The sequence below is a fragment of the Kogia breviceps genome, chromosome 10 (assembly GCF_026419965.1).
Source record: "Kogia breviceps isolate mKogBre1 chromosome 10, mKogBre1 haplotype 1, whole genome shotgun sequence".
NCBI lineage: Eukaryota > Metazoa > Chordata > Mammalia > Artiodactyla > Physeteridae > Kogia > Kogia breviceps.
This window is the reverse complement of record NC_081319.1, coordinates 31,450,273-31,469,036: the sequence shown is the minus strand read 5'-3', so window position 1 is coordinate 31,469,036 and position 18,764 is coordinate 31,450,273. Positions and strand designations below refer to the sequence as shown.

Here is an 18,764-nt window from a genome sequence, read left to right as displayed (position 1 = left end):
CCTGCAATCCTGAGGGGAACAGGGGTGGGACAAGAAAGGGAATAAAGTTTTGGATAGAGAGACTAATCATAAACTTGTCAAGGGAACTCAGTTTTCAGGGGACTGGGTAGGAGTTGAGTGCCAGACACAGGATAGCAGTGGTGAGCCAACAAAGACAAGGCCCCAACCTCATGGGCTTCACACTCAAGTTTTGGCAGCCCCAAGGCCCTCTCCCATGTATACCCCTGACTCATATCACACAATTGGTGGTAATACGATGCAGTGTGGAGAGAACCATCTAAAGTCAGATGGCCCAATCCACAACTTACAACTGTGATCTTGGGCAAGTAACTTAGCCTCTTGTGCCTCAGTTTCCACCTCTGTAAAATGGGGATGATCGTAATAATAGTCACGTTAGGACTGTGTGAGAGTTCCATGAGATAACATATACAAAGGTTTTTGCATAGTACCTGGCACAAAGTAAGCAATTGATTGTTGAATACACACAATACGTTTCACTAGTGCAGGGGCCATATCGTCTTGTTCCCAGTGCCTAGCACATAATAGGGGCTCAGCAAGTACTTACTCAATAAACGAGTAGATGAAACTTGGCTTACTTCGGAAATAGGACCATCTGGGGTTTTTTATGTCAACCCAGACAGAACACCTACTATGCGCTGGGAGCCACAAGAGACACTGAGAACCGGTTCTGTCCTTGGGGATTGCTTTATTTAGGAGATGCTATTTAGGGAGGGTTTCACAAGCATCATCTCCTTTAGTCTCAGGACAACCTGAAGAGGGCAGAGCTATCACTCAGAAGAGACGCTAGATATAAATTTTTTGAACGAATGAAGGCATAGATAAATGAATGATTACGAAGCACGCTCCCGGGCACAATAAACATGCCCTGAGTCCCTTACCCTATGCAGACATTTGCGCACACGGCTTTCTGCAGCGTGGGCACTAGAGGGCACTAAGCATGGCGAGTCTCAGATTCAGAGTCACGCCTGGGTCCTTAGGAGAACCTCGCGCGGTGACGTCATATCCTCCCTAGACGTCACGCATCAGGGGGCGGGACAGAGAGGAGCCAAACGTAAACACCCCAGAGTTCGGGCCTCAGGCTTCGTGGGGGGGCTCCAAGTCTCGGTGGATTCTTGCAGGGAAAAGGAGTCCGGGAGGCGTCAGACCAGTCCGACGGAGAGCGGGTAGGCGGATAGCAGGGCGGCTGTTTTCCGGGAGTGGGCTCAGTTGGCCGCACTGGTGACGTATAGACGCGCGCGCCAGGGGCGCATGCGCACGGCGGAGGGACGGCGGGCAGCGAGAAGCAGTCAGAGGTACCTACCGCTCCGGCCGCGGACGCCAAGGGCTGAAGGCGAGACTGGGCCGCGAACCTCCCCGGCTCTCTCTACAGCGCGGTCTCAGTCGTGGAGGGCGTCTGAGAGGACCGAAAGGGTCACGTATGCAGAGCGCATGCGCCCGGACCCGAGGTGGGCGCTAAATCGATGGCGGACGTTAGTCGAAAAAAGTTGGAAACGATTTAAGTGCCCAACAGTACGGGATCGAGGATTCTGGGTTTTTTAAAAAATCATTGACTTCGTCCCAAAGTTATATATTGAATACTTGCTGTATGCGATGTATTGTTTTAGGTTTTCGGGAAACATCAGAGAACAAGACAGAAAGATGCCTGTTTCTTTTGGAATGTATATTCTAATAGGGTGGGGGAGGGAAGTGCGAATAAAGAATAAATGAACTTCACAGTTATGTTAGAGGGTGGTGAAAGCTATGAGGAAAAAGTAGAGCAGGGGCATGGGGGAGATGACATTAGATCTAAATGCCACTGGAATAAATGGAGGAATGAAATTAAGCAAAGCCATGAAGGAGGCAAGGGAATGAGCTATGTGGCTCTCGGAAAGAAGAGTATTTACAGCATGTGGAAAAGTAGGAGGGAGGCCCAGAGGCGGGAGGGAAAGAGCTAGGAGGCCTATGTGGTGGGACTGAGCAGGGTTGAGCGGTAGGACGTGGGGTCAAGGTGGTGGGAGGAAGCAGTGGTACAGATCACAGCTGTATAAAGTTTGGCTTTACTCTGAGTGAAACGGGAATCTTTGCAAGGTTTTGAGCAGAGGAATGATGTGGCTTGGATGGTTTTTAGTAGGGTCACTCAGGCTGCTGTAGAGACTAGATTGGGGAGGGAAGCAGGGACACCTATTACTAGTAGATCAGGTAATGAGCATCCCCTACAGCCACCAAAAAGGCTGACTTCAAAGATGATGATGACAGCCACCATGAAGTGCTCACATTTTCCTGGTGAGCCTGGTGAATATGCCGGGCTATAGGGAGGGTTTCACAAGCATCATCTCCTTTAGTCTCAGGACTACCTGAAGAGGGCAGAGCTATCACTCACCCTGAGGCTCAACCCTGTCAGAGGTGACTGCTCAATAAACACTTGCTCTTTGAGTCTTTTTTTTTTTTTTGTAAAATAAACATAACAATTTACCATTTTTTACTGTACAGTTCATTGGCGTTAAGTACATAAACGTTGTTGTACAACTATCACCATTATCCATTTCCAGAGTAGTCCTGAAGTCTTTGTTGTTACTGGAATCCTAAGCCCCAGTCCAGTCTCACTCCCCTACCTCAAGCAGCCAACTCCTCTAGGGTAGTCCGTAACACTTAAAAAACACCTGTCGTGTGCCGGACAATGAATGGAATGATTGAGGGTCCTGTTCTCCTTGCCCCTTTAGTCGGGGAGACTCTGGTGATAGGGAAAGAAGCACCAGGTAACTATTGCTGCAGTCCTGAAACCAAAGATACTCTTGAACATACAGGCCTCACACTACCACCATTTGATCAATCCTGTATTCAGAAAGTGTTGAATACTCTGTGCCAGACTCAGTAAATATTCATGTTTGTTGAATGGATGGTTGGATGTACCTGCTTGACCCTGACTTCTCATTTTCTCTTGAGGTCATCATTTGGGAGTAGTTGGAAGTGGGCCCAGAGAGGTTTTTGTAAATGCTGGTCTCTAACTATGTGACCTTGGAAAAGTCCCTTTCCTTGGTTCGGTCTCAGTTTCCTGGTCCCTTTAGTGGGGGAACCAGATATTAAACAAATAGACAATGTTAAGAGGTTGTGTAATAAGAGAACCTAACTTAGGATGTCACAGAAGACCTCCGTGAAGAGGCAGTATTCCTGGAAGAGGTGAACTTTAAGCTAAAATTTGAAACGAGTAGGAGCTATCCAGAGTGAGAGTGAGGTAGGAGTGGAGCCAAAGGACAGGGATTCTCTGTAAGGGGACTAGCATGTTCTGAGTTCTTGAAAATTCCAGATCTGTTAGAAATGGCTTGAGTGTCCATTCCAGAATTCCTCTTAAGACCTTTGCTGTTTAAGCTGAGTCTTTTGCAAGGCTGCCAAATAGCCCTGTACAGGCCTGGCTTCTAGACAGAGAACAGGCAGATCCAACGTGGGGGGAGGCCAGGAGAACTACCACCCTTCATTCTTCTGTTAATGTTCTATGTTGACTGAGAGTAAATAAGAAGAGGGTCTTCGGTCCCAGATTTTACTCCTTTATGCTTTTTACTTTTTTTTTTTTTTTTTTTTTGTATGAATAGGCATCATGCCAGTGTGGTCTTGAGGCAGCTCAGGAGTGGTTGGAATCTCTGTGTGCCTCTGGGAAGGTGTTAGCTATCTTTGCTGAGCCTCAGTGTTCTCTTCTCAAAAATGGGAATACTGATAGCTTTTAGCTCATGGGATCATTTTGAAGACATGACCTAAGTCATGTAAAGTGTTTAGCACAGAGCTGGGTACTCGGTAAGGGAAAATGTGTGCTGGGATTAAATAAGAGTACGGTGGTCTGGCATATATAAAATTCAGAAACTTCCATTGTGTCTGTATGGGTAACATCAGTTTGACCAGAATTAGGTAAGTTATTGTACTAAGAGTTCTTTTAAAAAATCATATACGTCAAATTCTCATTAAAAAAGTGAAAAATAGCTTGTATCTTGGTAATTTCTAGCCCCCTTGACCCTTCATGTAGGTGTGATCAGCATTGGAAAAGATGCCAGCCCCAGCTGCCACATATGAAAGAATAGTTTACAGAAATCCCTCTGAGCACCACTACATGAAAGTCCACCTGTAAGTTCAGTCTCCTGAGTTTTATTCTCGACTACTCTTTTATGAATCTGAATGGCATGAAATTTAATGCAATGCATTTTTTAAAAAATATTTTTTACAGAGAATTTCAAGATCATAGCATTGGACTGAATGCTGCACAGTTCAAACAGCTGCTTATTTCAGCCCTGAAGGACCTGTTTGGAGAGGTATGGAATCACTTGGTAGTTTGAACACTCCTAAGGTCTTTGTAAGACATAGTGAAAGGACACGTTTCCCAACATTATTTTAAAACTTTAAAACTATGTTTGAAATTGCAGAAGCAGACTTTCAGAAGTGATGAGTTTTGTGTAGGTTTGTTCTCATATGCCTTCTAGTTGACAAGAACTTGTTAGACAAATATTTAGTGTAGTGCAACTCAAAGTATGGTGTAGACTGGCAACCTGCAAACTGCTGGGGTTTTGGGGGGTTTTTTTGCCTATTGTGGCTTGTACCAGAATGTAAATGAGCACACCGTTTCCTTTACTGAGACAGTCTCCAATGAAAAAAACTGAGCTGAACTAAACAGTGTGCTCACTGATATTGTTGATTTCCACTCTGGTGCAGCTCTTTATCACAGACCAGCACTTTGAGTAGTCTGTTTTCGCATTCAGTTGAAAACAAGTAGAGTTTGTTTTTTTTGTTTGTTTTTTGTTTTTTTTGGCAGTACGCGGGCCTCCCCCTGTTGTGGTCTCTCCCGTTGTGGAGCACAGGCTCAGGACGCGCAGGCTCAGCGGCCATGGCTCACGGGCCCAGCCGCTCAGCAGCATGTGGGACCTTCCCGGACCGGGCCACAAACCCGTGTCCCCTGCATCGGCAGGCGGACTCTCAACCACTGCGCCACCAGGGAAGCCCAAACAAGTAGAGTTTTGAAGAGAGAACAAAGACAGATGATTCTCAAGAAATTATTTCCTGATAAATATATTCTATCAAATTAAAATCAGTCAAGCACTCATCAAAATTTAAAACTTTTACTCTGCAAAAGATTTGGTTCAGAGGCTAAAAAACAGACTACAGACTGGGGGGAAGATATTTGTAAACCACATGTCTGACAAAGGCCTAATATCTAGAATATATAAAGATCTCTTAAAACTCAATAGTAAATAAAATAACCCAAACAGTCTAATTAGAAAATGGGCAAAAGTGGGAGCTCCTTGGTGGCGTAGTGGTTAGGATTCGGCGCTTTCACTGCGGAGGTCCGAGTCCTATCCCTGGTTGGGGAACCATCCCGTGTGCCGCGTGGCATGGCGCAGCGCAGCCAAAATACAAAAAAAAATTCTTAAAAATGGGCAAAAGATATGAACAGACATTTCACTAAAAAGGGTGTACAGTTGGGAAAGAAGCACATGTATGGAAAGATGTTCAGCATCATTAGCCATTAGGGAAATGCACATTAAAACCACAATGACACATTACTACACATTTAGCAGAATAACTGAAATGAAAAATAGTGATAACACTAAATTCTGCTGAGGATGCAGAGAAACTAAATCACTCATACCTGCTGGTGGGCCTGTAAAATGGTACAGCCACTTTGGAACACAGTTTGGCAGTTTCCTTTAAAAAACTATGGTAGTTTTTTTTAAACTACCGTACAACCCAGCAGTTGCATACCTGGATGTTTATCCCAGAGAAATGAAAACTTATGTCCACACAAAAACATGTACACAAATGTTCATAGCAACTTTATTAGTAAGAGCCCCAAAATAGAAATAAGCCACGTGTCCTTCAATGGGTGAATAGTTAAACAAACTATGGTACATTCATACTGTGGAATATACTAGGTAATGAAAAAGAATAAACCGTAGATACACCTGACAAATTGACTGAATCTCTAGAGAATTATGCTAAATGAAAAAGCCAATCCCAAAAAGTAATATACTGGGTGATTCCATTTATATAATGCTCTTGAAATAACATAATTATCATAATTATATAATCTAGAGAAAGATAAGTGTTTGTCTGGGTTTAGGGATGAAGAGGAGTGGTGGGTATGGCTGTAAAGGGGGTCGAAGGAGAGAGCTTTGTGATGGTATAGCTCTTTATCTTGATAATGGTAATACTTAAATTACCTATATGGTAATATCGCATAGAAGTACACATATATACGTGTAAACAAATATGAGTGCATGTATAATTGGCAAAATTGGGATAAGCTCTGATTTATTAATTTCGGTTTTCTGGTTTTGATATTGTACTGTAGTTATGCAAGATGTTGACACTGGGTGGAGGCTGAGTGAAGGGTGCATGGAATCTTCCTGCACATTTTTTTTGCAATCTCATGTGACTCTAATTTTTCAAAATAAAAAGTATGAGAAAAAAAAATCCATGCACCCTCTATATGTCAAGTATAAAACCTGGTTCCTGGGGATGTAGTTGTAAACAAACAGACATGGCTTCTGCCTCATGGTCTTGGTTATTTTAGTAGGAAACCATCTTGAACAATTAATGGCAAGAATGATGAGTATCTTGAAATAGGAAGTATGTGGGTCCATATGTGAAAGAACGTAGCAAGCAGTTGAGCTTAATCTTGGGAATCAAGGAAGGAGTAATTTAAACTAAGATTTGAGAAAGGTAAAGAGGCCTTAGCAATATGAAGAGATACAGGAAGAATGTTCCAGGCAGGGGGAAGTTATAAAAAAGCAGGCCCAGTACTCCAGCACCATTAAATAAAATACTGATTTTTTGGAGAAGAAAAGCAATTGACAGAATTAGTTATTAGAGTTCAAGAGTAATGATGATAATAGTCTGCTAACAGCATTATTCCATACTTAGGTTGATGCTGCTTTACCCTTGGACATTCTGACCTACGAAGAGAAGACCTTGTCAGCCATCTTGAGAATATGCAGCAGGTACAACAGACAGTGGAACACTTCTAGTTTAACAGAGCAGAGAGACAGATGGCAAAAAAAGAGCAAAGGTGCTCTCTTCTGAGAATGAGAAGAATTTTGTCATTGTGAACTCTGAGCAGCTTTTGGAAGTTTAAATTGGGGATAATATGAACATTCATTCACCAGGAACTTACACCCTAGAGAGCCAAACTTGTGATTTGCTTACATCTGTAGTGTTTCCCAATTGATAGTCAGGGTTGCAAACTCAGAAGTGTATATTTTAGAAACATTCCTGATTGAGGTTCATTTTTTTCTTTGCCTTTGACATAGTGTGCTTTTATTTTTAAAGTTTTCTCATTTTGAATAGGTTTTCTGGTAGAGACTACTTTCTGGACCATCACAAACAAAAGTACTAGGGAGATGTTGCAGGGACAAATCTTTACTTATGCTTTCTTGATCTTTCCGTAGTGGTCTTGTCAAATTGTGGAGCTCTTTGACCCTGTTAGGATCCTATAAAGGCAAGAAATGTGCTTTCAGAGTGATTCAGGTAAAGACCATTCCTTCACATATTCCAAATGAGGCTGAGTAATAGACCAAACTACTTATTAATATGTGTCTCATTTTTGCGCTTGCATAAATCTAGTGTGGTTAAATTAACATCATCCAGCTGGGAGGGGAAAATTCAGGGCTTCATTAATTACAAAAATGTGAGACAAAGCAGTTAGGTTTTAAATTGTACGGGGGAGGTTTGGGGATAAAACTTGGAACACTTGTGGAAAAGTCTTAACTTTTGTTGCTTAATGCCTAGCGCTTAATGTATTGGAATGCTCTTTCTGAGTTTATCATGACCACTTATTTATCTAAGGCTAGGTCTCAGGATGCTCTTTAAAATGCTACTGCCTCAGTTTGGCTTATCCTACAGAATAGGGCATGTTTCTACATTGTCCTGTGTTGCAGTGCAGTTTTCTCCTGATACTGCCTTAAACTTTTTCTTTCTCTTATAGGTTTCTCCATTTCTCCTTGCATTATCTGGTAACAGTAGAGAACTAGTATTGAATTGAATAGTCTTCAATTTCAGAAGTATTCCTCACTCTCAGAAGTACATTTTGGTGCCAGCATAATATTTGAAGACTGAAGCAGCCTAAAAGCTCCTGTTGATGGAATTTGAGACCTCTGAAGATGCTGCCAATAATTTCCAGCCATCGCCTTTGGTGGGGTAGGCTTCAGAGGAGTATCTGCCTGAACCAAGCAGTGCTAAACAGGCAGCACTTACAGCATGTGCACATCAGAGTTGGAGACCGGGCTGAACTCAGTAGGGCCTTCACACAGAGGGATGTGGCTGTCTTCTCAGAATTAACAGGGGATGTCAATCCTTTGCACTTGGATGAAGATTTTGCAAAACATACCAGATTTGGAAAGACGATTGTACATGGAGTTTTGATCAATGGACTTATTTCAGCTCTCCTAGGTACTAAAATGCCAGGGCCAGGCTGTGTATTTCTTTCCCAGGAAATTAACTTTCCAGCCCCTTTATATGTTGGGGAAGTTGTTTTAGCTTCTGCAGAAGTGAAAAAGCTGAAGCGGTTCCTTGCTGTTATTGCAGTGTCATGTTTTGTACTAGAAAGTAAAAAGACTGTTATGGAAGGCTGGGTTAAAGTTATGGTCCCAGAAGCTCCCACATCCTGAAATATGTCTTTAAAGATGCAAGTTCAGGCATCAGTGTTACTATTAATGAACAGCCTCTGAGGAAAACAAGGATTGCTGTTCTTCACCAAGGAGGGGCTGATAGACCCATAAACCCACATTGGTGGAGGGGAGCTGGTAGAGGGGTGTTCCATTGTCCACTTATGCTTTGGCCTTATGCATCACACAGGCTTAAGTATATTTATCATATGTCTAGGTTTTTAAAACTGAAAAAATAGGGAATTCCCTGATGGTCCAGTGGTTAGGACTCTGGGCTTTCACTGCCATGGGTGCGAGTTCAGTCCCTGGTTGGGGAACTAAGATTCCGCAAGCTGTGTGACACAGCCAAAAAAAAAAACCAAAGAAAAAGTGAGTAGAGGTGGGCTTCCTTGGTGGCACAGTGGTTAAGAATCCGCCTGCCAGTGCAGGGTTCACGGGTTCGAGCCCTGGTTCGGGAAGATCCCACATGCCGTGGAGCAAGGAAGTCTGTGCGCCACAACTGAGCCTGCGCTGTAGAGCCTGTGAGCCACAAGTACTGAGCCCGCGTGTCACAACTGCTGAAGCCCACACCTAGAGCCCGTGCTCCGCAACAAGGGATGCCACTGCAGTGAGAAGCCCATGCGCCACAATGAAGAGTAGCCCCTGCTCTCTGCAACTAGAGAAAGCCTGCGTGCAGCAACGAAGACCCAATGCAACCATAAATAAATAAATGTAAAAAAAAGAAAATCATAGGTGATTCTAAGGTTGGACATTGTGTCCAGGCTCCCATGAGGTGCCATTTAAAAAAAAACAAAAACAAACAAACAAAAAAAAACAAAAACAAAAAATATTGGGAGAGTTATCATTTAGCTTAATGTTCTACTTTTAGGATTTCAAACCTGATTAGATTTGCATTTGGATAAGAGAAACCTACCTATATCTGTAGAATAAGTTTCTCACTGAATTTATAACTAGCCAGCATTTAATTATTGAAGGCAATGATAGAAGATAGGTCATCTTTGAACACCTATCTTTTACTAGTAAATATTCTTAGATTCTGTTCTTCAGCAGTTTCTGGGTCAGAGTTTATTGTAATTTGTTACTGTTTACACCAAGGTGGTAATTTGTTCAATGTTTGGTGTCAGTTGCCCTTCAGATGGTTTTCCTGTTATCGGAGGAGGGCTTATGTGCAGATTTGGACTCAGTTATATAAGCTCTCTTGGTCTCACGTATAAAACAGGAATAAAAACACCTACCACATGGGATTGTTGGAGGTGACAGATACAAATAGTTAAGCACAAGGTCTAGCTTATAAACAGTAGCTACTACTATTGCCCATTCTCTTCTGTGAATAAGGTTAGAGGTTTTCCTGAGTTTGGTGCTAACTGGCCAAAAGTTAGAGAACAGACCAGTCTTTCAGGATGTCAGCCAATCTCTACTGGTATTCTAAACTTGGAGTAGATCTTGAATGCAAAGCTCCTGTTTTAGTAATCCAGATTTTTTTATCTTTCCCTTGAAAATACTGTGGGGTCCCCCCTTATATAAATAATATATGCTTTTATTTAAAAAATTATAAGGTTAAAAATTTAAGGAACACTGTGGAGGCCAAGTTCTTAAGAGTTGAGGGGTATTAGGAATTGTGCCTAATGTGTTATTACTAACTGGTTATGCCCAACATAGCCAACACTATTAAGACAAGAATCTATAGTAGAACATACAGGTGGTCCACCTGTGCTCTGTAGCTTTAGATGGTGGCTCAGACCACAGCTAGATGCTTTGATCAGGAAGGTAAGATCAGGTTTAATTGGTTGCATCAACCAACATTTCCTGGAAAAAGATTTTTTCTTCCTGCTGGTGGATGAGTAGATTTTTTAATTTTTTTTTTTACATCAAGGGGATCAGTTAGATTACTAGAAGGAATTATTCTAGTCACTAGAGGGCAGTGATATATATAAATATAGTGAGTATTTTAAACTTTAATACTATACCATACTCTAGTTTGTTGGTGAGATGAAAAACCAAAATCAGAGTGAGAAGCAAGGATGCCATTATCATGAGTTTCAAAATGGACAGCATGTGTAGGTTTAGATCCACCTGAAGAAGGTGTATTTATAGGTGAAACACTATACATGCCTAAAATTTGATGTGACATTGAAAAACAAAATGGGGAACTTGAGTCACAAAATAGAGACTTGAAGCTAAGACTGTATACTCCTGCAGAACTCATTCTCTGGGACTTAGCAGCAGTCCTGAAGCATGGGTCATAAGTAGAGTGTGATGTAATCATTAATACTATAAGCTACCATTCTTTCAATGATAAGCCAATTTTCTACATTAATTCTAATCCTTTAAACAGTTTGAAGTTAATGTTCCATTTTATAGGCAAGGAAACGGACTGATGTGCTGTGACTTGCCCAAGGTTGTACAGGTAGTATGCAGTAGAGCTGGGATTCAAACAGCCCTGCCTGACTCCAGGGCATTTTTTCCATCACCCTGTGGGTCTTAAAATGTTCCCATACTGGAACACTTTCAGTTTCTATAATGATATCTTGTTATGTGGCAGTAAAGTATTTGGAACCACCATTCTATATAATTCTGTTTATATTCAGAATGTTCTAGATCTTATTCCCTTGCTACAGTTGTAATGTTTTCCTCTTTGCTGTTACTTGATGGCTTCTACCCGTATCTATTGCCTACACTTTTTCTAAGCTGACATTCAGTGATTATTTGTCTTTAGAGCAGAATTACTGAAAGTTATTCTAAAAATGTAAAAATGAAAAATCATGTGCAAGTTCAAGTATGGTGGGGAGGGATGTATGTCAGATCTGGCAGATAGCTGATTAATACTCTATAACTTAAAGTAGCTTCTCAATATGAGCATTTCCTTTTTTGTGTGTGGGTGTGCTCAGTAGATGTCATGGTCTTCTTTGTAAACCAATAAAAAGGTGGAATAGAGAAGCAGGCAAGAAGTTAGGGATACTTCTCTGTACACAATGACTTGTTATTTTTACTCAGAGCCAAGATTCTCAGAGCTCATGCTCTGTTAAAGCTGACTAACAAAAACTAGCTGGTTGGCTTTTTCATTTTGAGCTCTGTACAAGTTGACAGAAAGAATGACTCTTCTAATGAAAGCATGGGTGACCCTCAAATCAGGAAGTCCTCTCCCAAGTAATTGAGAAGCGGCTTTGACTGTACAGGGTCACAAGTGGAAGTGAGTACAAAAGTACTGACTAGGGCTTCCCTGGTGGCGCAGTGGTTGAGAGTCCACCTGCCGATGCAGGGGACACAGGTTCGTGCCCCGGTCCGGGAAGATCCCACATGCTGCGGAATGGCTGGGCCCGTGGGCCATAGCTGCTGAGCCTTAGCATCCGGAGCCTGTGCTGCTCAACGTGAGAGGCTACAACAGTGAGAGGCCCGCGTACAGCAGAAAAAAAAAAAAAACCAACTAAAGTAAAATATGAGGCCAAATTTGTACTAGCACTTTCCACATAGGGGCATTATAAGACTGCAATTTATGTAATGTTGGATTGCCACAGAAATATATACCGATCTTAAGCAATTTCAGCCTAATGTACTGGAAAATTGCTTAACAGATTTTTATATTCTATTAGAAACATTTCCATATTGGTGAAGTGCCACTCATTTCTTTTTCTGAGCAGCAAATCTTAAGTAGCAGCAGGGAGAAAGCCTCACCACAGCCACATTCATCTTGTGTATTCAGATAGAAAAAGAAGAAACTGCTAAATGCACATTCATACCTCTTAGGTAGCCACAAGTTTTCATTTTGTGCTGAATTATTAGTCATTTTTCTTCTATGTTCTCAGAGTATGATTAAGAGACCAATTTACTCCCAAAGAAAATTGCTACTAAATTACATCTATTATGTTTTTATATTAAAACATACTCCACCAAAGGTTGACAGTCACTCTGAGCAGTTGTGCCACTCTGAATGCCTCATGTACTGGCATAATTTTTTAACTGGCTCTATTTGAACAGAATGCAAGTGCTGTGGAACTACTCTTGGGCTGCAGTTATCTCCAGTGTCCTAGATGTTTCACTTCCTTTGTTCTTGGCTTTTCTTCATATGGATTACAAACACAGCAGAGACTAGAATTCTCGACATCTTCAGAGAAATTTTGAATTGGAGCAAAATCGTAAGAAAACCCAAGACAAATGCGGACACTACATAAATAGAACAGGATTAATAGAAGGCTCCACAAGCAGTCGATTTCTAGGCTATAATCAATTTTTAAGGTGGCTCTTAGGTAGGCCATAGTTCATATGACCTTATAAACCCTGAGCAAAATTCCTCTGCGATGTGATGGAAAATAACATGTAAGGGAAGTAAGAAAGATCAAATGTGAGTTGTTTGATTTATCCAGATGATGAATATTTAAAGAAAGTCATTCTGAGTTGGGAGGGGATGCTGCTTAGGAAGCACCGAGTTTTTCACAAGCTTCTATGTCTTGATTTGTAGAGCAGTTGCCAGGTCTAGAAGCAACCTCACTAAAACTCAGTATCTTCAGTCAGTCTGGCCAAATGTCAAGCTGTTAGATAAACAACCTGTGGGCCATCTAAACATTTGGCAACATACAAGAATGTAAGTCTTTTTTTCCCCCCTGCCATCCCTGAGTAGTGTATGTGGCAACAACTAAGGTACTGCATACCTCATTTGCTTTACCCAGCATGAGACTGGAAGCAAAGTTGATTTGATTCAGATCAGCTCTGGACTGGGGCGTTGCCCCACCTTCAGTATGAGCCACTTCAAAAGCCAAATGGATAGCGAGACTGTCATAGGATTGGGGCCAGGTCTCCAGAGGATCTGTTTAGTATTTATTCTGAGAGGCTTACTTTAGTCAAGAATTTCTAGAGAAAGAGGCTAGATTGAGAGTTAGTCTGTGGCTTCATTTCATCAAATACCTGGTTTCTCAGTTTCGTTTTCATAGTAAGGAAGACAACAGGCTGTCGCTTGATGACCTTTGCAACTCAGTTATATAATACCATTATTTTTCTCCTAATCATACAAATATCTTCGCTAGAGACATTTTGAAAAGTGCAAGAAAACAAAAAAATAGAAAGCATCATGATTCCACTTGCTAGAGACCCTCAGTTAATACTTTGGTGAGCTTCCTTCTGGTGTTTTTCCTAAAATATATTTTAAAATCTTGGGATCATAAAATGTATGTATTGCTTTTTTCTACTTACTGTTATATCTAGAGCATTTCCCAACATTCAACATCCTTTGATAATTTCATTTTTAATCACTGCAAAATATTTCTGTTTATGATTGTACGATGATTTGTCCAATCTCCTATTGTTAGATATTTATCCTTGAGTGCTATATATTTGCACTTGTCTCTGATTATTTCCTTAGGATACTCTCCTGGAGGTGGGATTACTGCGTGAGAACATTTTCAAAGCCCTTGATATGTGTTGTCAAATCCCAGTTCCTAGTGCCAGGCCTATTACATGCTTAAGTACTCAGTAATAATTGTTGAATGCATAAATGCCTTTTGGAAAGGTTGGACCAATTTACACTCCCACCAGTGGTATGCGAGAAGAGCCTTGTTTTGATCAGCCCACATGATAGGAATAATGATTAAAGCAGAATTTTGGTTTCCATGATTCTGGTAATGAAATAACCCATTTGCCTTAAAGAAATGGAAGTAAAAAGTTGAACCCTCCCTAAGTGATAAATAGTTTTGTTTTAATAGACTGCTGCTTTTAAACACACTGGGACAAACATGGAATGCAGAAGAATTTTGATTATTTTAGGATGTAATTATGAAGTTCCATGTTTCCCTCTCCATATCTCTCTCTCCACTGAGTCTTGGCCTCTTAAGTCAGTCTGTCATGGCTACTTGGAGTTGTCCAACAATCCCCTTCAGCTTGAGATCTGGGGAGGGTACCCTTTAGATACTGTATGGGCTTGTGCTGTGATGTCAGATTGTGGTGGTGGTGTTTCCAAGAAATTTTGTTCTCTTTCTTGTCTGAAATGTAGAAATTTAGGGAAGATAAATTTAAGAGTTAGAAACTTCCACTCTGAACTGTAGGGGAAGGAAGAAACTAATATTGTCTGAGGTTTTATTATGTGCTGAGCCCCTTCCCATCCTACTGCATTCCTCATATGAACCCTTCCAAAAAGCATTATCTCCATTTTGTAGATGCGGACTGGGGCTCAGAGAGGTTGGGTAACGAATTCAAGGTCACACAGCTGGTAAGTCCTGGAGCCCTGAAGATCCTGGTCATCTAATTCCAAGTCTAATTCTCTCCACTGTCCTGGGACACTGCCCTGGAAGACAGCACTGTGGGTGGGCCAGGATTATGACCTTGGGTTCAGGCAGATGGGGCAAATTTGGGGCTGAGAAGTTGGTGGCAGAGTTCTCTGCCTCTGGGTTTGAGGTTCTTGGAGCCAGTACAGTGGGACTGACCACCGCAAGCCTGAGGTTGAGAGTTCTCAAGTTTGAAGGCCTTGTGGGCTAAGAGCTGGGGCAAAGGGTAGAGGTTGCGAGTTCGTGGACCAATACCCAATTTTTAGGGTCCCCTGTTCAAAGAGCTCTGGGTCTGAGGGTGCTGGAGTCTTAGGGCTCCAGCTCTGGGATCCAATCCTGAGGGCCCAGCTGTTGGATTCTTGGGTCTGAAGAGCCAGGTTCACGAGTTCCCCATAAAACCTGAATCTGAGGGGTTTGTTTCAGAAAGTTTCTGGGTCTGCAGGGCACAGACTGAGGGTCACATCCTGATGCCCCTTTTTTTCTGGGTCTTAGGGTCCTTGGTCCTGGGAGGCCTGAGTGGGAAAGGTCCAGTTGTAAAGGTGTCGAGACTGAGAGTCCAGCTTCTGAGGGCCTAGTGCGAAAAGCCCATCAGCGAGAGGCTTGGGATCTTTGCGCCTGAGGGTTGCTGACCGCAGGGCCCCAGACGCGGTGTTTTCGGCTCTGAGGACCTCTGGAGGTGATGATGGCTTAGGGTGAATTGCCCCGAGATCTGAGGCCCGGTGCTAAGGGTACCGGGTCTGCGGTGCGGCCACTTGGAGACACGGGTCCAGGGCAGCGGTGACTGCGACAGTTTGGCGCTAGAAACCCGCGGGAGGCGGCGGCGCAAAGGGTTGCCAGTGTTGACAGCAGCGGCGGTGGGGAAAGATCGGCGCTAGGACCCCGAGGTCCCGGCGGGCGGCGGCGGCGCGTGGGGCGGCGCGTGTTGACAGCGGCGGCGGCGGCGGATCCCGGCGGGCGACGGGAGTCGGCGTCTCTGGTTCCTGCCCCTGGTCCCGAGGCGGTGGTGGACGGGCGTTCCGGGATGGCCTTCATGGAGAAGCCACCGGCCGGCAAGGTCCTGCTGGACGACACGGTGCCGCTGACAGCAGCCATCGAGGCGAGCCAGAGCCTGCAGTCCCACACGGTGCGCGGCCCACCGGGCGGGCGGGCGGGCGGGCTGGCGGCGCGGGGCGGACCCGGGCCCTGAGAGGGCTGCGGGCGGCCGGGCGGGGCCCGGGGCAGGGGTCGGCGGCCCAGGCCGAGACGGCTCTGGCGTGGCGTCATTCCTGGGCCAGGATCCCCGGGGCCCAAGCGGTCGCTGAAGTCCGGAGGGGTCGAGGGTGGGAACCGCAGCCCCTTGGGCCGAGGAGTGGGAGTGGCTCGGCGGTGCCCTGGAAGGGGACACCGAGGTGGGGGGAGGTGTTGGATTCCCGGGCCGACGTCGGGCCGGCGTAGTAAAGAGACCACTCAGGACCCTTTCATCCATTTGTGCCCTCCGCCAGCCATCTCCTTCTCTTTGGGGCCGCTGAGTTTCCCTCCTTTAGGCTGGGGATCTCAGTGGTGGGGATGAGGGTGTGCCGGGCCAAATGGAAGTGTGACTTTAGAGCCTACTTGTTGGGATAGCAGTGGCCGGGGTCTGCAGCCCCATTTCCAGGTCAGCTGTTTGACCGAGGCACGGGGAGATGGTGAGGGAGGCAGTCTGGGCCCCTGCTGAGGCAGGTGTTTGAAATTGCTCCTTCCCTCCTCTGACTTGCTCTTTAGCAGGCAGTGGTAGCAGTCATTTGAGTTAAAAATCCACTGGAGTAGCATAAAGGAGTAATAGGTCCTCAAAGTAAACACAGGCAGAGTTGATTTCTGTTACATGTAGTGTCTTTTATGGGTCTTTAAAACCGTGGTTGTTTTCATTTACCTGTACCGTTTTTTGAAAAGCACAATATAATTTACAAGCAATAAACTCAGAAACCAGCAAAAAAAGAGGAGCTGCCAGCCAGTGGTACTTTGTTTGGGAAATAATGAATGGGGAGAGAGAGATTCCTTAAATTGTAATGTTTTGTTAGGTTCCCAAATCAGATTCTGGCTCAGAGGCTTGTTTGTTTACCAATGCAGGGCGTTTGGGGTTCATCATCTGGAGGCTAAAGCCCCACAATAGCCTTCTGTTTCTCTTTTTGCTCAAGCTGTTCTGGCGACTTCAAAGAGACCTTTTATTCTGTTGTATTGAAGTGGGACTTGTTTTAACCTCAGTTTCCTCTTCCGACAGCCACGCTTTGTAGGGCTTGGATTGTTCAAAGTGTTCATTTCCAGTTAAGAAAATGATCATATATTTTTAAAGTACATTTTCTTTCGTTGTGCATGTCTTTAATCCTGTTCTACAGACTTGTGAGAAGGCACTGTATAGGACAGAATTTATTAACGCCTCTGTAATCTGTGCCTAAGGGAATAGGGAGGGGTTAAGGGTTGAAATTTAGGGCTGGGAGTCAAGAGTAAATTCTGCTATTTAATTATTTTTTTACTTGACTATTGACCAGTAAATATTACCAGGGAGTGGGGTTGAGTCTTTTAGGCTTATTTGGTACTGAAAGTCCAGAGAGAGATGCTTGTAAATGCTCACAAACCACTTCTTCCAGAAAGCATTTCATGATGTCCATTGCCCCAAGCCATGTGCTCACCTCCACCTTAACCTTCATCCGTTTATTCTGTATTTACTTCTTTAGTTTACCTCTCCACCAGGCTGTGAGAGGAGCGACACTTTTGTGTTCATTTTTTGGTCCCAGTTCCTGGCGTCTGATAGGATTTCATGTGTTTGTTGAATGAATAAATAAATGAATTATAACCTTACTTCGTCTTTTTTTCTGTTTGTGTAAAATGGTAGTGATAAAAATGGGAGCAACATGGCATCTGAGGTTCTGCGTTAAGGGTTGAGTGCTGCAGCAAGGTGGTGAAAGATGTAATAGGATTCCATTTTTTTTGCAGAGATTTTCTTTAAGAAATAAAGTAAAATAATTTAGGGTAGAGAATGGCAGTTCCTATAATGATGACTGAACACAGACAGTGACTCACAGGAGACACATAGAGGCAGATGTGGTGGGGTAAAAAAAAATGCAGCATTGTCTTGCGTAATTTTTGACTGTTTTGTGTTCTTGTCATTTTAGCTGTAAAATCTAAGAGTGAAAAGTATTGCATCAGCCCTGAACTTTATTGAGAAAATGATATGTGATGCAAACTTTTTGGACTATTAGTGCCTTAAGAGTAAGTCCCTTTAAAACAGGAACTGTTGGAAATTGTTTTGGAAAGTAGTTGTTAAGAGTGGTCTACAGAAGAAAAAGGCATTGTTTTCTGTTGGGAAGGTTGAAGATGGCTTTCTGGCTTGTTAGCTGAAGGGAGATGGTATCCCCAAAGTCAGAGGACCGTCTGCCCTTTCAAATGCCAAATCTATAGGAAGTTGCTCCTTGGCTGTAGGACAGAAACCTACAGAGAGGGTACATAGTGGACATCCTTTAGGTTGGAAGAGGCAGGACCTTAATGTGGGTTTGGGCTGACGCTAGTCATGTGATATCATTGGCTGGGCAAGTCTCTTAACCTTTTTTGATGTTTAGTTTCGTCATCTGTAAATGGGCATAATAAATGCCTGCCCTGCCTGTCTTCCACGTTGTTACAAAGAGCAGGTGAACTAATCTTTATGAAGTATTTGTAAAGTGCATTCCTGTCTTCTTCTATCTATTCACTTTATGGTGCCATATATGCAAAGGATTAAACACATTAATGCGTTTTTATTGCAAGTAAGCTCATTTCTGTCCGTGGTTGCTTTCGCTTATCAAGGTTGTTTAGCCTTGGGAAACAGGATTTATAGCAGGAAAGTTTTTGTTACCTATGATTTAGGATTTATGGACTTGGGAGG

At 43.3% G+C, this 18,764-nt stretch overlaps 3 protein-coding genes across 18 annotated transcripts in view; all 3 read left to right on the top strand.

The window, feature by feature from the left end:
* The first annotated feature begins 1,011 nt into the window (after positions 1-1,011).
* Positions 1,012-11,201, top strand: RPP14 (ribonuclease P/MRP subunit p14). Of its 4 annotated transcripts, none has more exons than XM_059076262.2 (6): positions 1,012-1,184; positions 4,013-4,110; positions 4,211-4,295; positions 6,901-6,977; positions 7,425-7,503; positions 7,961-9,420. In XM_059076262.2, exons 2-6 carry the CDS (start codon positions 4,034-4,036, stop codon positions 8,015-8,017), a joined length of 375 nt encoding a protein of 124 aa, XP_058932245.1. In that variant the 5' UTR covers positions 1,012-1,184; positions 4,013-4,033; the 3' UTR covers positions 8,018-9,420. The 4 variants fall into 4 exon arrangements, with proteins under 4 accessions (XP_058932245.1, XP_066899906.1, XP_058932246.1 ...); XM_067043805.1 differs by having other exon boundaries at positions 1,039-1,184; positions 3,992-4,110; positions 7,961-8,055; XM_059076263.2 differs by lacking the exon at positions 1,012-1,184 and adding an exon at positions 1,253-1,466 and having other exon boundaries at positions 7,961-11,201.
* On the top strand, positions 8,136-11,492 carry HTD2 (hydroxyacyl-thioester dehydratase type 2). The gene has a single exon (XM_059076261.2). The coding sequence runs from the start codon at positions 8,136-8,138 to the stop codon at positions 8,640-8,642; it is 507 nt and encodes a 168-aa protein (XP_058932244.1). The 3' UTR covers positions 8,643-11,492.
* A 4,288-nt stretch (positions 11,493-15,780) lies between these two features.
* Positions 15,781-18,764, top strand: part of PXK (PX domain containing serine/threonine kinase like) — a 76,031-nt gene continuing 73,047 nt past the window's right edge. For 10 of the 13 annotated variants that reach the window (XM_059076233.2, XM_059076235.2, XM_067043803.1 and 7 more), the window contains exon 1: positions 15,799-16,013. In XM_059076233.2, the coding sequence (XP_058932216.1) occupies positions 15,912-16,013 (102 nt within the window). In that variant the 5' untranslated portion in view covers positions 15,799-15,911. Of the gene's footprint in view, positions 16,014-18,764 lie in introns of all 13 variants that reach the window. The other 3 variants (XM_059076226.2, XM_059076232.2, XM_059076225.2) reach the window with 3 other exon arrangements.

Bases quoted from the DNA above. Each gene is read 5' to 3' on its own strand.
- RPP14 (XM_059076263.2), top strand. From the start codon at position 4,034: ATGCCAGCCCCAGCTGCCACATATGAAAGAATAGTTTACAGAAATCCC. The intron at 6,978-7,424 runs GTACAACAGACA...ATCTTTCCGTAG, and splicing joins ATCTTGAGAATATGCAGCAG to TGGTCTTGTCAAATTGTGGA. The intron at 7,504-7,960 runs GTAAAGACCATT...TTTCTCTTATAG, and splicing joins GTGCTTTCAGAGTGATTCAG to GTTTCTCCATTTCTCCTTGC.
- HTD2 (XM_059076261.2), top strand. From the start codon at position 8,136: ATGCTGCCAATAATTTCCAGCCATCGCCTTTGGTGGGGTAGGCTTCAG.